The sequence below is a fragment of the Sorex araneus genome, chromosome 3 (assembly GCF_027595985.1).
Source record: "Sorex araneus isolate mSorAra2 chromosome 3, mSorAra2.pri, whole genome shotgun sequence".
Classification (NCBI taxonomy): domain Eukaryota; kingdom Metazoa; phylum Chordata; class Mammalia; order Eulipotyphla; family Soricidae; genus Sorex; species Sorex araneus.
The window spans coordinates 88,367,687-88,382,038 of NC_073304.1; the positions used below are offsets into that span (position 1 = coordinate 88,367,687).

Here is a 14,352-nt window from a genome sequence, read left to right on the forward strand (position 1 = left end):
CTGAGGAGAAGCCATATAAAAACATGAGAAGCAGCTCTTTCCTCAACAAACTGACGTGTGTGCTGCCTTGCAAAGCCCATGGCCCGGAGGCATGGAGGCTGATCTCATTTCACTGGGGACCTTCCAGATCCCTGTGGCCAGTTCTTCTGACCCGTGCTCCCCTAGGAATTAGTGGATCATCCTGTTTCCAATCATCTCACCACCCTCCCACTGTCTCCACCTCCCATCCTTTGTGAAGCGAGGACTTGGCTCCGAGGACTTCTAAAAATATTTCCAAGCAAAGGGAATTTGGAAGCAACAAGACCATGTGCACGAACAGAGCTACATTTAGCCTTTCCCCGGACTTTGCAATTAGCAGAGAGAATGGCTTGCACTCAGCTATTTTAGGGATCAATTAAAAAAATCAGAAAACAAACAAGCCTTCTAATGGTGATTCAATAAAAAGGAGGGGAAAAACCCCATCTGCTTCCCATATTCTGGCATCAGAGTCATTTGAAATTGCTCTGCCAGAGCCCCTGACCCCTAATTATTCATTCCCCCCATTTCAGGGGCAACAGTGAGTGGGCCAAGTTTCCCCTGCATGGCTTCCTCCCTCCTGGGGTCAGCCCAAGTGGACAGAGGCAGCCCGGACCTCACCATGGCACACACCACTCTGCTGATGTACACGGGGCTGCCCCTCAGGGCACAGTCGATGGCCGGGTCCAGCTGGAAGTTCAGGCTCTTGTCTAGCAGCTCCAGGCAGATGTCTACAATATTCTCTTCAAACTGCAAGGGGGGAGGCAGAGAAGCGAGGTGCTGTGCTTGGCACCTCACCCAACCATCCTGCCCGGCTCTCAGGTGGCACGTGTGAGTCTCTGCCAAGCCACTGGAGGGTAAGCAAAGCCAGGGGAAGATGCAGGATCCGCTAGCCTTGGAGTAAACCCTCACCCCAGTTTCTGTGTCCATCCAATCAAATGCCTTTTTCTGCATTTCAGAGTGTTTGCTGGCCAGGAATATCACTCAAAGGGCTGGGGTGCATGCTTTGCATGAGCAGGGCTTGGGTTGGATGTCCAGTCCCTCGTGGTCCCCTTGCACTGCTTGGAGCAACCCCTGAGTACTGTTCCAGGAGTTCTCTCCAAACACTGCTGGGTGTGACCCCCAAACCAGAATAAATAAGTAAAATAGATTATTGTGATTACCAGCTATCTTTTGTTTTTCAAAGGAATTTGATTACAAAAATATTTTTTCCTCCTCTCCCCTCAAACCCCACACTCCTGGAATCCTCAGGGTATTCTTGCTAAAAACATGTTGCCTCATTTTCCACTCTCACCTGCTCACCGAGCTCCTCACCGGCAGGTACTGATGAGCTGGTGGTGCCAACTTGCCGTGGTGTCCGTGACTCAGTGATGCTTTGGGCTGACTAATGGCCTGTGAGTTATGGAAACTTCCCACCCAAGGCAGGCTGGCTCCTTCTTTCAGGCATGGCATAAAGGCTGCTTCTTCTGAAGACTTCCCTGAACGCGAGCCTGGTTGGCCCTGGCTGTGTCTCTCTACTCATCAGACTGGATGATGGAGCACAGGTCTGGTTCCTGCCTGATAGTTTGCTCTGGCCGCTCTAGCTTTTTCACTGCTCCACACTCCTGACCTGGCACAGTGGGGACTCACACATCTTTGTTGAATGAGAGGGAATTGACCTGGCACACAGTGGGGATTCACACATATTTGTTGAATGAGAGGGAATTAACCTGGCACACAGTGGGGACTCACACATCTTTGTTGAATGAGAGGGAATTGACCTGGCACACAGTGGGGACTCACACATCTTTGTTGAATGAGAGGGAATTGACCTGGCACACAGTGGGGACTCATACATCTTTGTTGAACAAAAGGGAATGGTCCTTTCCAGGTAATGTGGCCCTGAAAAGGATCAAGAGGTTTCTCTGATCCAGTTTGATCAGTTTACTTTACTTTAGACCCTTCAGAAGCAAAGCTCTCCCCTCCCCTCAACAAAGCATATAACACCGTCCCTCAGTCCTCTGTCCCCAAACAACTTGAACCCTCAGTACCCAATGTCCCCATTACCATTTTGCTCCAGCAATTCTTAGCCCTTGTAGGAACCCAAACATTTCTACCTTTGTGTCTCCGCTCACACTTTCCTTTGCCTGGAATATCTTCCCACCCTCTTTCACTAGGCTATCTCAGCACCTCCTTTTCCTCCGGGTTTCCACATCTTGTGCCCTTCTCTCCTTTGTTTCATAAACCCTGCTGGCCAGAAAAGCAACCAAGTTGGACACCTGAGTTCCCATTACACCGTGGGCTCAGAGATGATGTATTGCTCATTTTCATATCTCTGTCACTTACTTTCCTGCCCGACACTGAGCAAACATTCAATATACACTAAGTGAGTAAAAGATAAAGAGAAGGGATGAAGCTGGCTGGCACCAGTTCAGGTTGCCATGTGTAATTTTGATGGTAGCCACCCCTGAGGGCCTAGACCAAGTGTGTTAGAGTTTTATTTGACAAATAGGGAGGAGGGACCCAGATCAAACTGATACTAAGTTTCTTAAACACCCCAGGATCTCCTAACCACACTGCTTCTGAGCAACCAGTGCTGACTGTCTCCCGGCAGTGTGCCTGGTGCTGGAGCTCAACCCAGAGACCTCTCTTTGCCTGGCATGGCGTTGAGCATCCCAGAACAGCTGATTCAGGCTGAGCTTCAAGTGGAAGGCAGGCAAGAGTGATGTTAATCTGATGTTCTTTAAACACTGGTATGGTCAGACCTGGCAGGACTTGGAGGCCTTGGGCGAGATGGGGTCGGGGAACAGATGGTGCCAACCTCACACATGCAGGCTATGTGCTCACCCACTTAAGCCACAACTTTAGTTCCATAGGGCGTTAACTCTACAGCTGAAATTGTGCATCTTAGAAGATGTGTAGGCAATAATACAGAGGCACAATAGTCCATGATGATGTCAGGGTACAGGTGATCTCTTTGTTCTAGGTACCTAATTTTCATAGAGTTCCTTATAAAATCTTTTTCATTTTATGTTTGGTGTCATTTCGAGTCTGGTTTTTGAACTCAGGAGATTCTATGTGGGGCCAGGGATTAAACCTGGGTTGGCTGCATGCAACATGCAAGACAAGTGTCCTAGCCCCTGTACTGTCTGGTTACATCCTTGCAAGATTTTGTTTGTTTGTTTTTGTTTTTGTTTTGTTTTGTTTCCTTTTTTCATCTCACCCAGCAATGTTCAGGGGTTACTCCTGGCCATGTTCTGGGGACCATATGGGATGCTAGGAATCAATCTGGGTCGGCCACATGCAAGGGAACTGCCCTACCCACTGCACTATTGTTCAGCCTCACACACACACACACACACACACACACACACACACACACAAATCTTGCAAGGTTTTAAAAACAACCATGTGTTACTTTTATAATGAAATATATATGTACATATATATGTATATATATATATATACACACACACACACATATGTGTGTGTGTGTACAACCAAAACAGATTTATACAGAGGTAAGAATGATAAGGAGAATGGAATGCTGCTCAGGCTAACAAGCTCAAGGGACAGATGTCCTCAGTGTGACAGGGATAGCCATGGGGTATCCCAGGGTGCTGTGAGAATGAAGTGAGGAAGTAGCAACTAGCCCCTCTCCCCCAAGAAACAAGTTAACAAATCCCTGCTCCTTCATCTTCATTGCCACTATGTCTCTTCATCCTCACCCTCCTGGAGGGATGTGGGAGCCTTTAGCTGCTCCTTTTCCTTTAAAACCTATTGCCCAAATCCAGTGTGACGAGCAGAGACCATTTTGCTACCTTCCCTTTCTCTAGCTCCTCGGGGTGGCACCTCACAGCTCTGAGCATTCCTGGTGAAACTTGTACAAGGCTTTTCAAACACATTGCTCCTGCTCTCCTCCTCACCCCACGAGCCCAGAATCTGGATGGGCTGAGAATGGAAAGAGACTCACCTGTCCATAGTTCCAAGGGCAAGGCTGAATCCAGTTCTTATTCCCTTGGTAGATGAAGCCATAGTCATTCACCACATACTCCTGCCTCTGGGGCTCGCTGTCTAGGTAGACAGTGTCCCCTATGAATCAAAGAGGAAGAACATGAAACACAAGAGTTCCTTGCCTTTTCTTCTTCATTCTCAGCTCCAGAAAGCACTGTGGCACAGAGGAAGAGCTCTGCATAGGTACTGCATGGTGCCAAGGGGACACCAAAGGGTCCTGGAGAGGTCTGCTCTCTACATAGCCCTACACCCCGACAAAACCAACAATAGGTTACATATGAACAAGGCAGAATCATAGATTGGGTCTTTGAGGGCATTTTGTTGTTGTTTGCAAAAATCTATTTACATTCTAATGCCATTATAAGGTGGATAATAATGTCTTAGAATGAATAACTTGCCCACATGACACATGATGCATGAGTGGAATTTGATCTCAAAGCCCAGGTGATCTCTGGCTCCCACTATTTCTCAGCTAAGCCTGGAAAAGAATGCTCTGAGGGATTGGCCTGCCCTCACTATTCTTTTTTTTTTTGAGGGGGGGTCACACCTGGCAATGTACAGGGGCTACTCATGGCTCTGCACTCAGGAATTACTCCTGGCTGTGCTGAGGGGACCATATGAGATGCTGGGAATCGAACCCGGGTCAGCTGCATGGAAGGCAAATGCTCTACCCGCTGTGCTATCGCTCCAGCCGTCACTATTCCTTTTATAGAAACTTATTCGATGGAAACTGCATAAAGACTTAGATACTATATAGTACAGTACATCTAATTGCTTTGGTATAAATCAGGAAAGCAAGCAATAATCTATATACCCTGTACTAAGGAATAGGCATGTCTATCATAGAATTTCTGTGCCAGAAATAGTCTGTATTTGGCACTGGAGACTGACTGGTACAGACTATTTCAGGGCTAAGAGCCACAGGCAGCATCCTCACAGCAGGGCCCTCAGTGGCCTGGCTACGAGACAGAGCCCCCAGCCAGTATCCTGGACATGGTGCTGGGACAGCTGGGAATGTTGGCTTCAGTCTCTTCCTCTGCTAACTCCAGTATTGGATCTCTCTGGCACCCAAGGGCCAGGTAGAAGGCACAAGTCTCAAAAGAAAATAGTTCCATAGATAATAGATATGCCTCCCTACAGCTCACAGGTTCAGTACAAATCTGAATTCCACTGTCGTGTGTGTGTGTGTGTGTGTGTGTGTGTGTGTGTGTGTGTGTGTATGTCTGTGACTCAGAGAGAGAAAGGATAGATAACTATTCTCCTTGGCCAGTGGGGCCCCTTCAATAGAGTGAGGAGTCTCGGTGACTGGGCAATGGGGGTGGCAGGAATTACAGATGGAGGGAACTATTGGGGCTTCTGGTTACTGGATTCAGGAGTAGGCCAGCAGAGGCCCTGGACCTAAGGTCAGTGTAGGAGTCTGAAGGAAAGAAAGAGGGGACATCCTCTAAATCCAAGTACGCCATCAGTCCCAACTTCCAGTCCCTTTTCTCTCTCTCAGCCCTTCCTGTTCCTTCCACCCTCCTCTCCCCCTGCCTAGGGATGTGGCTATGTCCAGGCCCCCGCCCAGCCCCGCCCCCGCTGCAGCACCATCAGACAGGACAGGGCCTGTGGGCAGGTGGGATAATGGCTATAGCTGTATTTGTGTAAGACAGAAACTAAAACAACCAAAGGCCCGTAAATAGAGAGCTGGTTTCATTTTATATATCCAGACAGTGAGTAATTGCAGTTGTTAAAATAATGGACTGATAGAAAAATCTACTCAAAGTTGAACTGTTAAGTGAAAAAGAGCAAGTTAGAGCATATTATGTATCACAGAACTACCCTCTACACTAAGTATTGTATAATCACATGCATGCATGTATGTGTAAATATATGTTTGCTAAGTTGAACATTGTTATGAGTCTACAGGAAGATGTTAACAGGATTTCCTCCAGAGACAGAATTTGGGAATCAGGACATGGTTTTATTCACACTTTGGGTCATTCTACAAATAGTTAATATCGTGAATTTATTACCCTTATAATGGAAAACTTCAACATAAATATGTATGATGAAAAGAAATGTTAACAGTGGTCAAACTTAATTGTAATAGTTCTCTTTTTAAGTACAGATGACGTGGCTATTTATGTGAGGACTTGATTGGCTCAAGGTGTGTGTGTGTGTGTGTGTGTGTGTGTGTGTGTGTGTGTGTGTGTGTGTGTGAGTCTGGGGGTTCTAAAAGGACTGAGAGATTACCACATAAATAGCAAAGGCTCCTTGCCCTCATTGGTGCCTGGGGAGGATGCTGCATGCAGTAGACTGGAGAGGTTCGTAAGCTGAGGTTTGGAAATCTTGAGCCTAGCTCTGTGTGGCAATAACCAGAGGGGTGGATGAGGAACCCCTGCATCAGCACCCTGCCTTACCTGAGCACCAGGGATTGAAGAGCAGGATGAACTCCCCAAGCTGGTAGGCCACGGCCGGGCCTTGGAAGGTATCTATGCGGACCTTCAAACGGTACCGGCCCACGGCCGCCATGGGAGGTGCGCACATGCTCACTTCCAAGGAAGTGGCACTGTTATTCTCTATCGAGGCGATCCATGGGCCCTGACGACCTGTCAGGCTAAACACGGCCTGAGTCCCCTTGGTCAGTTCTGGCAGTGGTCCTGGGAGGGAAGCAGAGCTGAGGCTATCTCTTAGGCCCTTTAGAACCCCCAGACACCACACACACACACACACACACACACACACACACACACACACACACACACACACACACACACACACACACACACACACACACATACACACACAGCCCCTGGGAACAAACCAACTCCTCACCTGTCTCAACCACAAAGATGATGTTGTCCAGACCAGGCTGGAAGCCCCGGGTCCTGAAGTACAGAGTGATATTAAAGGCCTGGCCCCGGCGAACAAGGAGGCGTTCAGAGCTGATCTCTTCCGTGTGGTGACGCAGATTGTTCCGGGAGCTCTGGAGGTCTGTCAGGGCCACCTCCAGCCCTGCAGTGGAGTAGCCAGGGAAAGATGAACGAACGGGGTTGTGCGGCCTAGTTGCAACCTGTCCACTGCTCACTAGCTGTGCAATCTCGAGAAAGAACTCTAACCTCTCTTCTGGGATCAAGATCCCAGCTCCTCTTCATTCAGCCATTCATTCTGACTCACCGAGCACCACTAACACCTGTCCCCAACACCCCAGTTGCTGAGTTGCTGTGCGCACCCAGAATTAGGGCCATTCCTGGTCTTCTGGAGCTTCTGTGAAAGCACAGACCGACTCCACTGTTCTTCCCGTGTGCCTAGCCAGGAGGGGCTTCACTCAGTGTATTTGCTTATGGTCTGCCTTGACCTGGGCTCACAACCTTGAATTAACAGTCAGCTTAGCTTTTTCATTCTTGGTCTAGATCCATTCAGTTATGTTCAGATTCCTCTACTCCTGTCAAGGGACAGGAGTATTTATATTCATTTCATATTCCTCTGGTTCTAACCTCCTCACCTCACTCACCTCTCATTATCAGTTCTTTGCTTTCTACCTTTCTCCACCACCCGTGTCTCAACACAGCACCAGATTTCATTTCTGCAAGAATTTGATTGTGCCAGTCTTTTGTTGTCAAAGTTCTAAGATGTCTAGAACCACCATGTAAAAGAAACAACCCTTAATCTGGCACTCATGGCCTCCCTACCTTTCACTTCTCTCTCACTTCTTTACTTACACTCTCACTTCTCTCTCTACTCCCAGTATGCTCTGCTGGATGCTCTTTCTAGGAAGTCTGTCCCAAGAAAATGGTAGTTCTGCCTGCACGACATATTGTTTGTTCCTGCTATAATCCCAACATAGAATGCCCCTTCATTCACCAATTCCATCTGTCCTTCAAGACCTTTTCAAGATTTACTTCCCTCACGGGACCTGCTCTTATTTATCTAAGTTTCTTCCCATTTTCCATTGATCTACAGGACCTTCTGCATAATTCATAGGGAAAATTTGCCTTTTCCTGTACATTTGATAGGTAGTAACCTATCAAATCATGCTTATTTGTCATTTGTATCAACATTTTTATTTTAAAAAATTGTTTTTTTTTGCTTTTTGGGTCACACCCAGCGATGGACAGGGGTTACTCCTGGCTCTACACTCAGGAATTACTCCTGGCGGTGCTCGGGGGACCATATGGGATACTGGGAATCAAACCCGGGTCGGCTGCATGCAAGGCAAACGCCCTACCCACTGTGCTATCACTCCAGCCCCTGTATCAACATTTTTAAAATTAAGATCCTACTTACAGTGCTCGTGCCAGGGATCAAACCTGGTGCCAGGGATCAAACTGGGGCCATGGGGTCAACTCCATGCAGGTTGACCTTAACCCCTATATTATCTTTTTGACCCTGTATTTGCTTTTTAATGTATCTGTCTTATAGCACTAGACATAAATTAATAAAAGAGACCTGGCTGGTTTAATCTCAATTATATCCTTGCTTTAAGAAATATAAACCTTTTTTTTACCTGAAAAAAAATACTCAACAAATAATCTATCTCCAAAGACAGAAAGAAATTTCCTCAGAAGCTAACACTGGTGGCAGGATTAGTGATGGAACTTTGTACATCAAAAACCCAACTATGGGGGCTGGAGTGATAGCATAGCAGGTAGGGCGTTTGCCTTGCACGCGGCCAACCCGGGTTCAAATCCCAGCATCCCATATGGTCCCCTGAGCACCGCCAGGAGTAATTCCTGAGTGCAGAGCCAGGAGTAACCCCTGTGTATCGCCAGGTGTGACCCAAAAACCAAAAAAAAAAAAAAACCCAACTATGAAGAACTTTGTAATCACGGTGCTTCAGTAAAATAAAATTTGGGGCGCGGGGGGTCTAAAAAAAAAAGAAGAAGAAATTAAAGAAATTTCCTCAACCTAAAAAAGGATAACTATGAAAAAGAGACAATCTTTTGTAAAGTAAATATCATGCTTTAGTTAAATAGTAAATAGAGGACCAACTCTTCAACATTGCACTGGAGGTTTTAGCCAGTATGCATTAGAAAAAAGATGTAAAATTATCTTTATATATGATGTGGTCTTGAATATAGAAAATCTTATCAAATCATGCATAAACGAATAAATTCAGAAAAATGTAGATATAATGCAAATATTAAAACTAATTGTATCTCAATATATATTTAGAAAAAACTTTAAATAAAATTAAGGAAATAATCTATTTCCAGTAACATAAGAATGAAATATGTAAAAAAAAATTTGCAATTAGCAAAAAACTAAAATTTAACCAAAAAAATGCTAAGTTGCACCACAAAATCTACCTCACAAAAGATCAATGAAAGAAATGTAAAAAGACCTAAATAATGGAAATACACTCAAGTTCATGAAATAGAAGCCTTAATATCATTCAGATGACAAACTGACCAAAAGAATCAACACAATTTTTATTTTAATCATTGTTGGTTCGCTTTTTATTCTTTTTGCTTTTTTGGGGGAGTGTCACACCCGGCAATGCTCAGGGTTACTCGGGGCTCTGCACTCAGGAGTTACTCCTGGTGGTGCTTGAGGGACCGTATGGGATGTTGGGAATTGAACCCGGGTTGGCTGCGTGCGAGGCAAATGCCTTACCCCCTGTAATATCACTCCAATCCCTTGATTTTTATTCTTTTTGAGAATCAATTCAATTTCTATCAAAAATCTTAACCACTGTTTAGTATAAGTCAGCAAGCAGATATTAGCAGTCAAATAAAAACAATAATAAGAAGCCTAAGTGATAGTACAGTGGGTAGGTTTGCATGAACCCAACTTGGGTTTGCCATATGGGATCCCTGGCATCCCATAATGATCCCTCGAGCTCACCTGGTGTAATTTCTGGGCACAGACCCTAGGTAACCCCTGACCATCACCTGGTGTGACAAAAAAAAAAATCCTATAAAACAACAACAACAAAAAGCCAACAACAAGCTAACCACCAAGCCAAGATAATTTAGAAAAGGAAAAACAGCATGAGAGCCCCCATTTCCTATTTCAAAATTTTCTACAAAAACCATAGTAATCAGAGGTTTAGAAGTTAGGTACATGTATCTAAACCACAGAGTCAACACACTGTAAGCAGGACACTCAAACTACAATAACCAAACTAAAAAGTGTGCCTTCAAGGAGGCAGGCTGGGATTAGGAGGGAACCTGGGGGTAGTGTTGGATGGAAACTGGGGATAGTGTTGGATGGATGGTTCCACTGGTGATGGGATTGGTGTTAGAGCGTTGTATGCCTGAAACTCTATTATGAACACCTTTGTACATCACTGTGCCTTTGAAAAAATGTAGTAATAGAGGCAATATGGTACTGGCATAAGATAGACATACAAATAAATAGATTATAATTGAGATTCTGGAAGAAAACTTATGTTCTGTTATTTTGTTGTTTTTTTTTTTTTTTGAGAAGGGTGGTAGGACGATTCACTGGGGGGAAAAGCTTTTCTGTAAGTGATACTGAGATAACAAGATAATTATGTGCAAAAGAATGCAATTGGACCCCCACCTTACAATATCCACAAGAATAAACTCAAAACCAATCAGCTTTGAACAGAATAACTAAAACTAAAACTTTCAGAAGATACACAAAGGTAAACCTTTGCAATTTTGGACAAAACAATGGTTTAATAGATATAATAGGTAATCATGGGTGGAGAAAGTAGATACATTACACTTTATCACAGCTAATAACGTCTTTTTTAAGAACATCATCAATAATATTAAAAGGCAACTTGTAGAATCGGAGAAATTATTTTAAAGTCTGATAAGGAATGTAATGTATATTGACAATAAAGAATTTATACAACTCACTAATGAAAAAAACAGATAACCCAAATCTTAAAATGTGTAGCTGATCTGAACAGACATTTCTCCAAAGAAAATATTCAAAAGGTCAATAAATGCATGAGAAGATGCCCAACATCACTAGCCATTAGTAAAATGCAAATGAGATGTCTCTTTATGCCATTTTGGACAGCTGTAATAAAAAAAATGATAACAAAAGATGGTGAGGATGAGGAGAAATGGAACCTTTATACATCCTGATGGGATCATAAATTGGTGTGAACACTCTGAAGAATAGTCTGACAAATTTCTCAAAATGTTAAACATGAAGAGAATCATATGATTCAGGTATATACATAGGAGATTGAAAACATGTTCACACAAAATCTTTTTATGAATGTTGATAACAGCATTATTCAAAATTGCAAACAACTCAAATGCTCATAAGCTGATTAATGAATGAGTACATGAGTACATGTGTACATCCATAAAATGAAATTTTTAGTCAGTCATAAATAAGAATGTTGAATATGCTATAATATAGTTGAAACTTGAAAACATAATGGTAAGCAAAAAAATCAACCAACCAAACAAACAAAAAAACTCAGAAAAACAGGCACAAATGATCACATTGAATGCTATTTATATAAAATATGATGGAGCGATAGCCCAGTGGGTAGGGCATTTGCCTTGCATTTGGCTGACCCGTGTTTGATTCCTCTGTCCCTCTCGAAGAGCCTGGCAAGCTACCGAGAGTATCTTGCCCACATGGCAGAGTTTGGCAAGCTACCCATGGCATATTCGATATGCCAAAAACAGTAACAAGTCTCACAATGAAGACGTTACTGTTGCCCACTTGAGCAAATCGATGAGCAATGGGATGGCAGTGATGCAGAATGCGAAAATCCATAGAAATAAAAGTAGATTAAATTTTTTTTCCAGATGCTGCAAGGATGGCGTGGGGAAAAATTATTGGTAGTAGGACGAATTTTCTTATTTGAATTTTCTTTTTCCAATAAATGGGTTGCAGTAGTATAATTTACAGTATTTTTGGGGTTTTTTGGTTCTTTTTTTTTTTGCTTTTGGGTTCCACTGGCAATACACAGGGGCTACTCCTGGCTTATACACTCAGGAATTACTCCTGGTGGTTCTCGGGGGACCATATGGGATGCTGGGGATCCAACCCAGGTCAGCCGCATGCAATGCAAATGCCCTACCTGCTATGCTATCGCTCCAGCCCCAATTTACAGTATTGTTAATGATACTATCTCATGTGAATATTTCAACACCAAACTCATCACCAATGTGTACCCACTGGCCTCCCACAAGGATCTCAATGTCCCTCCCTTTCAAGTGCTCTAGTCCCCTATTGCAACTCAAATTCTCTTGTGTTGCCTTTGGTCTTTTGTTGCTATCTTCCTGTGCATCTTTATTAAGTCCCACATATGAGAGATCATTCTGTATCTATCCCCTTCCTCTGGACTGACTTCACTCACCTCTAGTAACATAGGATAGATTTTTTTATAAAGTAATAGAAGCATAAAGATCGATACTTTATAAGCATATAATATAAGCATAAAGATATTGGTACTCAAAGTGTTTGCTAGGTTAAATAGGTCTCTATTGTTTGCATAATTGCCTTGTGTTTATTTCAGATCCAATCAATACCTCAGTGGGGCCCTGTCTCCTATGTGCAAAGCACTGTCCTAAGAATTCTGGCATTGAATCTCATTGACTCCTCAGCACAAGGTCTGGGGATGAAATATCATGTTAAATGCTCACTTGGAGATGAAAAACACAAGGCTCATTCAGATTAAATGTCTTGCCTAAGGTTAAACCTAGGGTCACTCCTCCTAGTCCAATTACCCATCAGTTGCCGCCCATTGCTGTCTTCACTCATATTTAGCAAAAACATCCGACTCACTGCCAATTGGGAAAGTTCTTGACTTTTCCCTAGGGGTGGGAAAAAACCCTCACTACCTGTGGAGACCAACTGACTAGACAGAGATTGAAAATTGGCTCTGATTCAGGTTGGGCACATGACCCAGAACTGCTCAACAGGTGTGGCAACATCTGCCTGATAGAAAGCACTGAGACTAAATCTCAGCCTCTAGGTAAGTCCTGGGTCAAGTCCATCTATGTAACATAGGGAAAGTTCTTCAATTCAGGCACTAGGCATTCAAAGAGAAGTTACATTAAATATTGGGCATGTGTTCTCCAGGATAAGAGGATAGGGTGAAGCAATCAGGGAAGATGGAAGGAAATTAAAGGACAACTATTAATTAATCTCAATGTTTATCCTTGAGAGACCATCCCACATGAGAGACAGATTAGGATGTACAACATTTCCTGTACAACTGGAAAATGGGAAACAACCTAGTTATCCACCAGTGGGAGATTGAATAAATAAATTCCTTTGACCATACTATGAAATACAGTGCAAAGTGGAAGACATTGAGATAGATTCATAGGATAGGTAATAAGTGTATGGACAGAAACTCAAGGCACATTATTGGGTGAAAGAGCAATCAAGCATTAGAAAGCTATGTACAATATGATGATATCATGGATATTCCAAAGAAAGATTCATGCACGTGAATCCTGGATATTACATTGAGTGTCTGTACATATTGTGTAGACAAAAGATTCCTGACTGGTTTTTTTGGGGATGAAGCTGAAGTTAGGGGTGACAGCCATGGTCTGTAAACTTTATTTGTAATTATTGTTTTAATACAATTAGATATACATACATTTCTTATGTAATTTAAACTTAAAAATATTAAACTAATTGGGTGAGGAGATGTAGTACACTGGTAGGGCTCTTGCCTTGCATGCAGCCCACCCAGATTTAATCCCTAACATCCCATGTGGTGCCCAACACCGCCAGGGTTGAGTACATCAGTAACCCCTGAGTATTTCTGGGTATGATCCCTCCAAAATAAATGAAAATAACTAGTGTAAATATAGTTGTGATAAAGTAAAATTGTGTTTATAGAGCTTGTAGTTCATTCTTCCAAATAATTTCAACTAACCATTTCATCTCTATAGCCTTTCTTTCTAGAACAGAGAATTGACATAGGTGAAGGGAGATGATGTGAAGACTAGCTAAGATGAGGGACTGACCGAAGTCCAGGAAGAGAGAAGATAGGAAGCATCTGAGAATTTTAGAGCTAGACAATAACTTAGAGAATAACCACTCCAACTCCTGTTGATTTTTAGTCAAGAAGGCTAGAAAGTATAGAAGTGGCTTACTCAATGTCAGCAGGTCAGCTAATGGCAGAGAAGGACCTCGTCTGTGATCCTGTCCCTGTCTCCAACCCACAAGGAGACAGAAGCAAATGTGCTGGCTCTTGACCTGTCAGCCTTTCCCTTATCTCAAGGTTCTCAGACTACCAACAGATTCTAAGATTTGGAAGGAGGTTTCTGCTCTTCCGGTCTCAAGTCTGTATTTGCTCCTCTCTTCCTCTCACCACCCTCCCTCAGGCTTCCTACAGTCTTTCTGCCTTCCTTTCCCTGCACTCTAGGAGCCCCGTGGACCTTGCCTACCTTGCGCCAT

At 43.6% G+C, this 14,352-nt stretch overlaps 1 protein-coding gene across 1 annotated transcript in view; it reads right to left on the minus strand.

Annotated features, from left to right (window-relative positions):
• Positions 1–14,352, minus strand: part of TGM5 (transglutaminase 5) — a 36,547-nt gene extending 22,195 nt beyond the window's left edge. Inside the window, exons 1-6 of the mRNA XM_004609785.2 lie at positions 14,343–14,352; positions 12,663–12,749; positions 6,826–7,005; positions 6,411–6,650; positions 3,968–4,086; positions 637–765 (exon numbers count right to left, since the gene is read on the minus strand). Of these exons, the coding sequence (XP_004609842.2) occupies positions 637–765; positions 3,968–4,086; positions 6,411–6,650; positions 6,826–7,005; positions 12,663–12,749; positions 14,343–14,352 (765 nt within the window). The remainder of the gene's footprint in view (positions 1–636; positions 766–3,967; positions 4,087–6,410; positions 6,651–6,825; positions 7,006–12,662; positions 12,750–14,342) is intronic.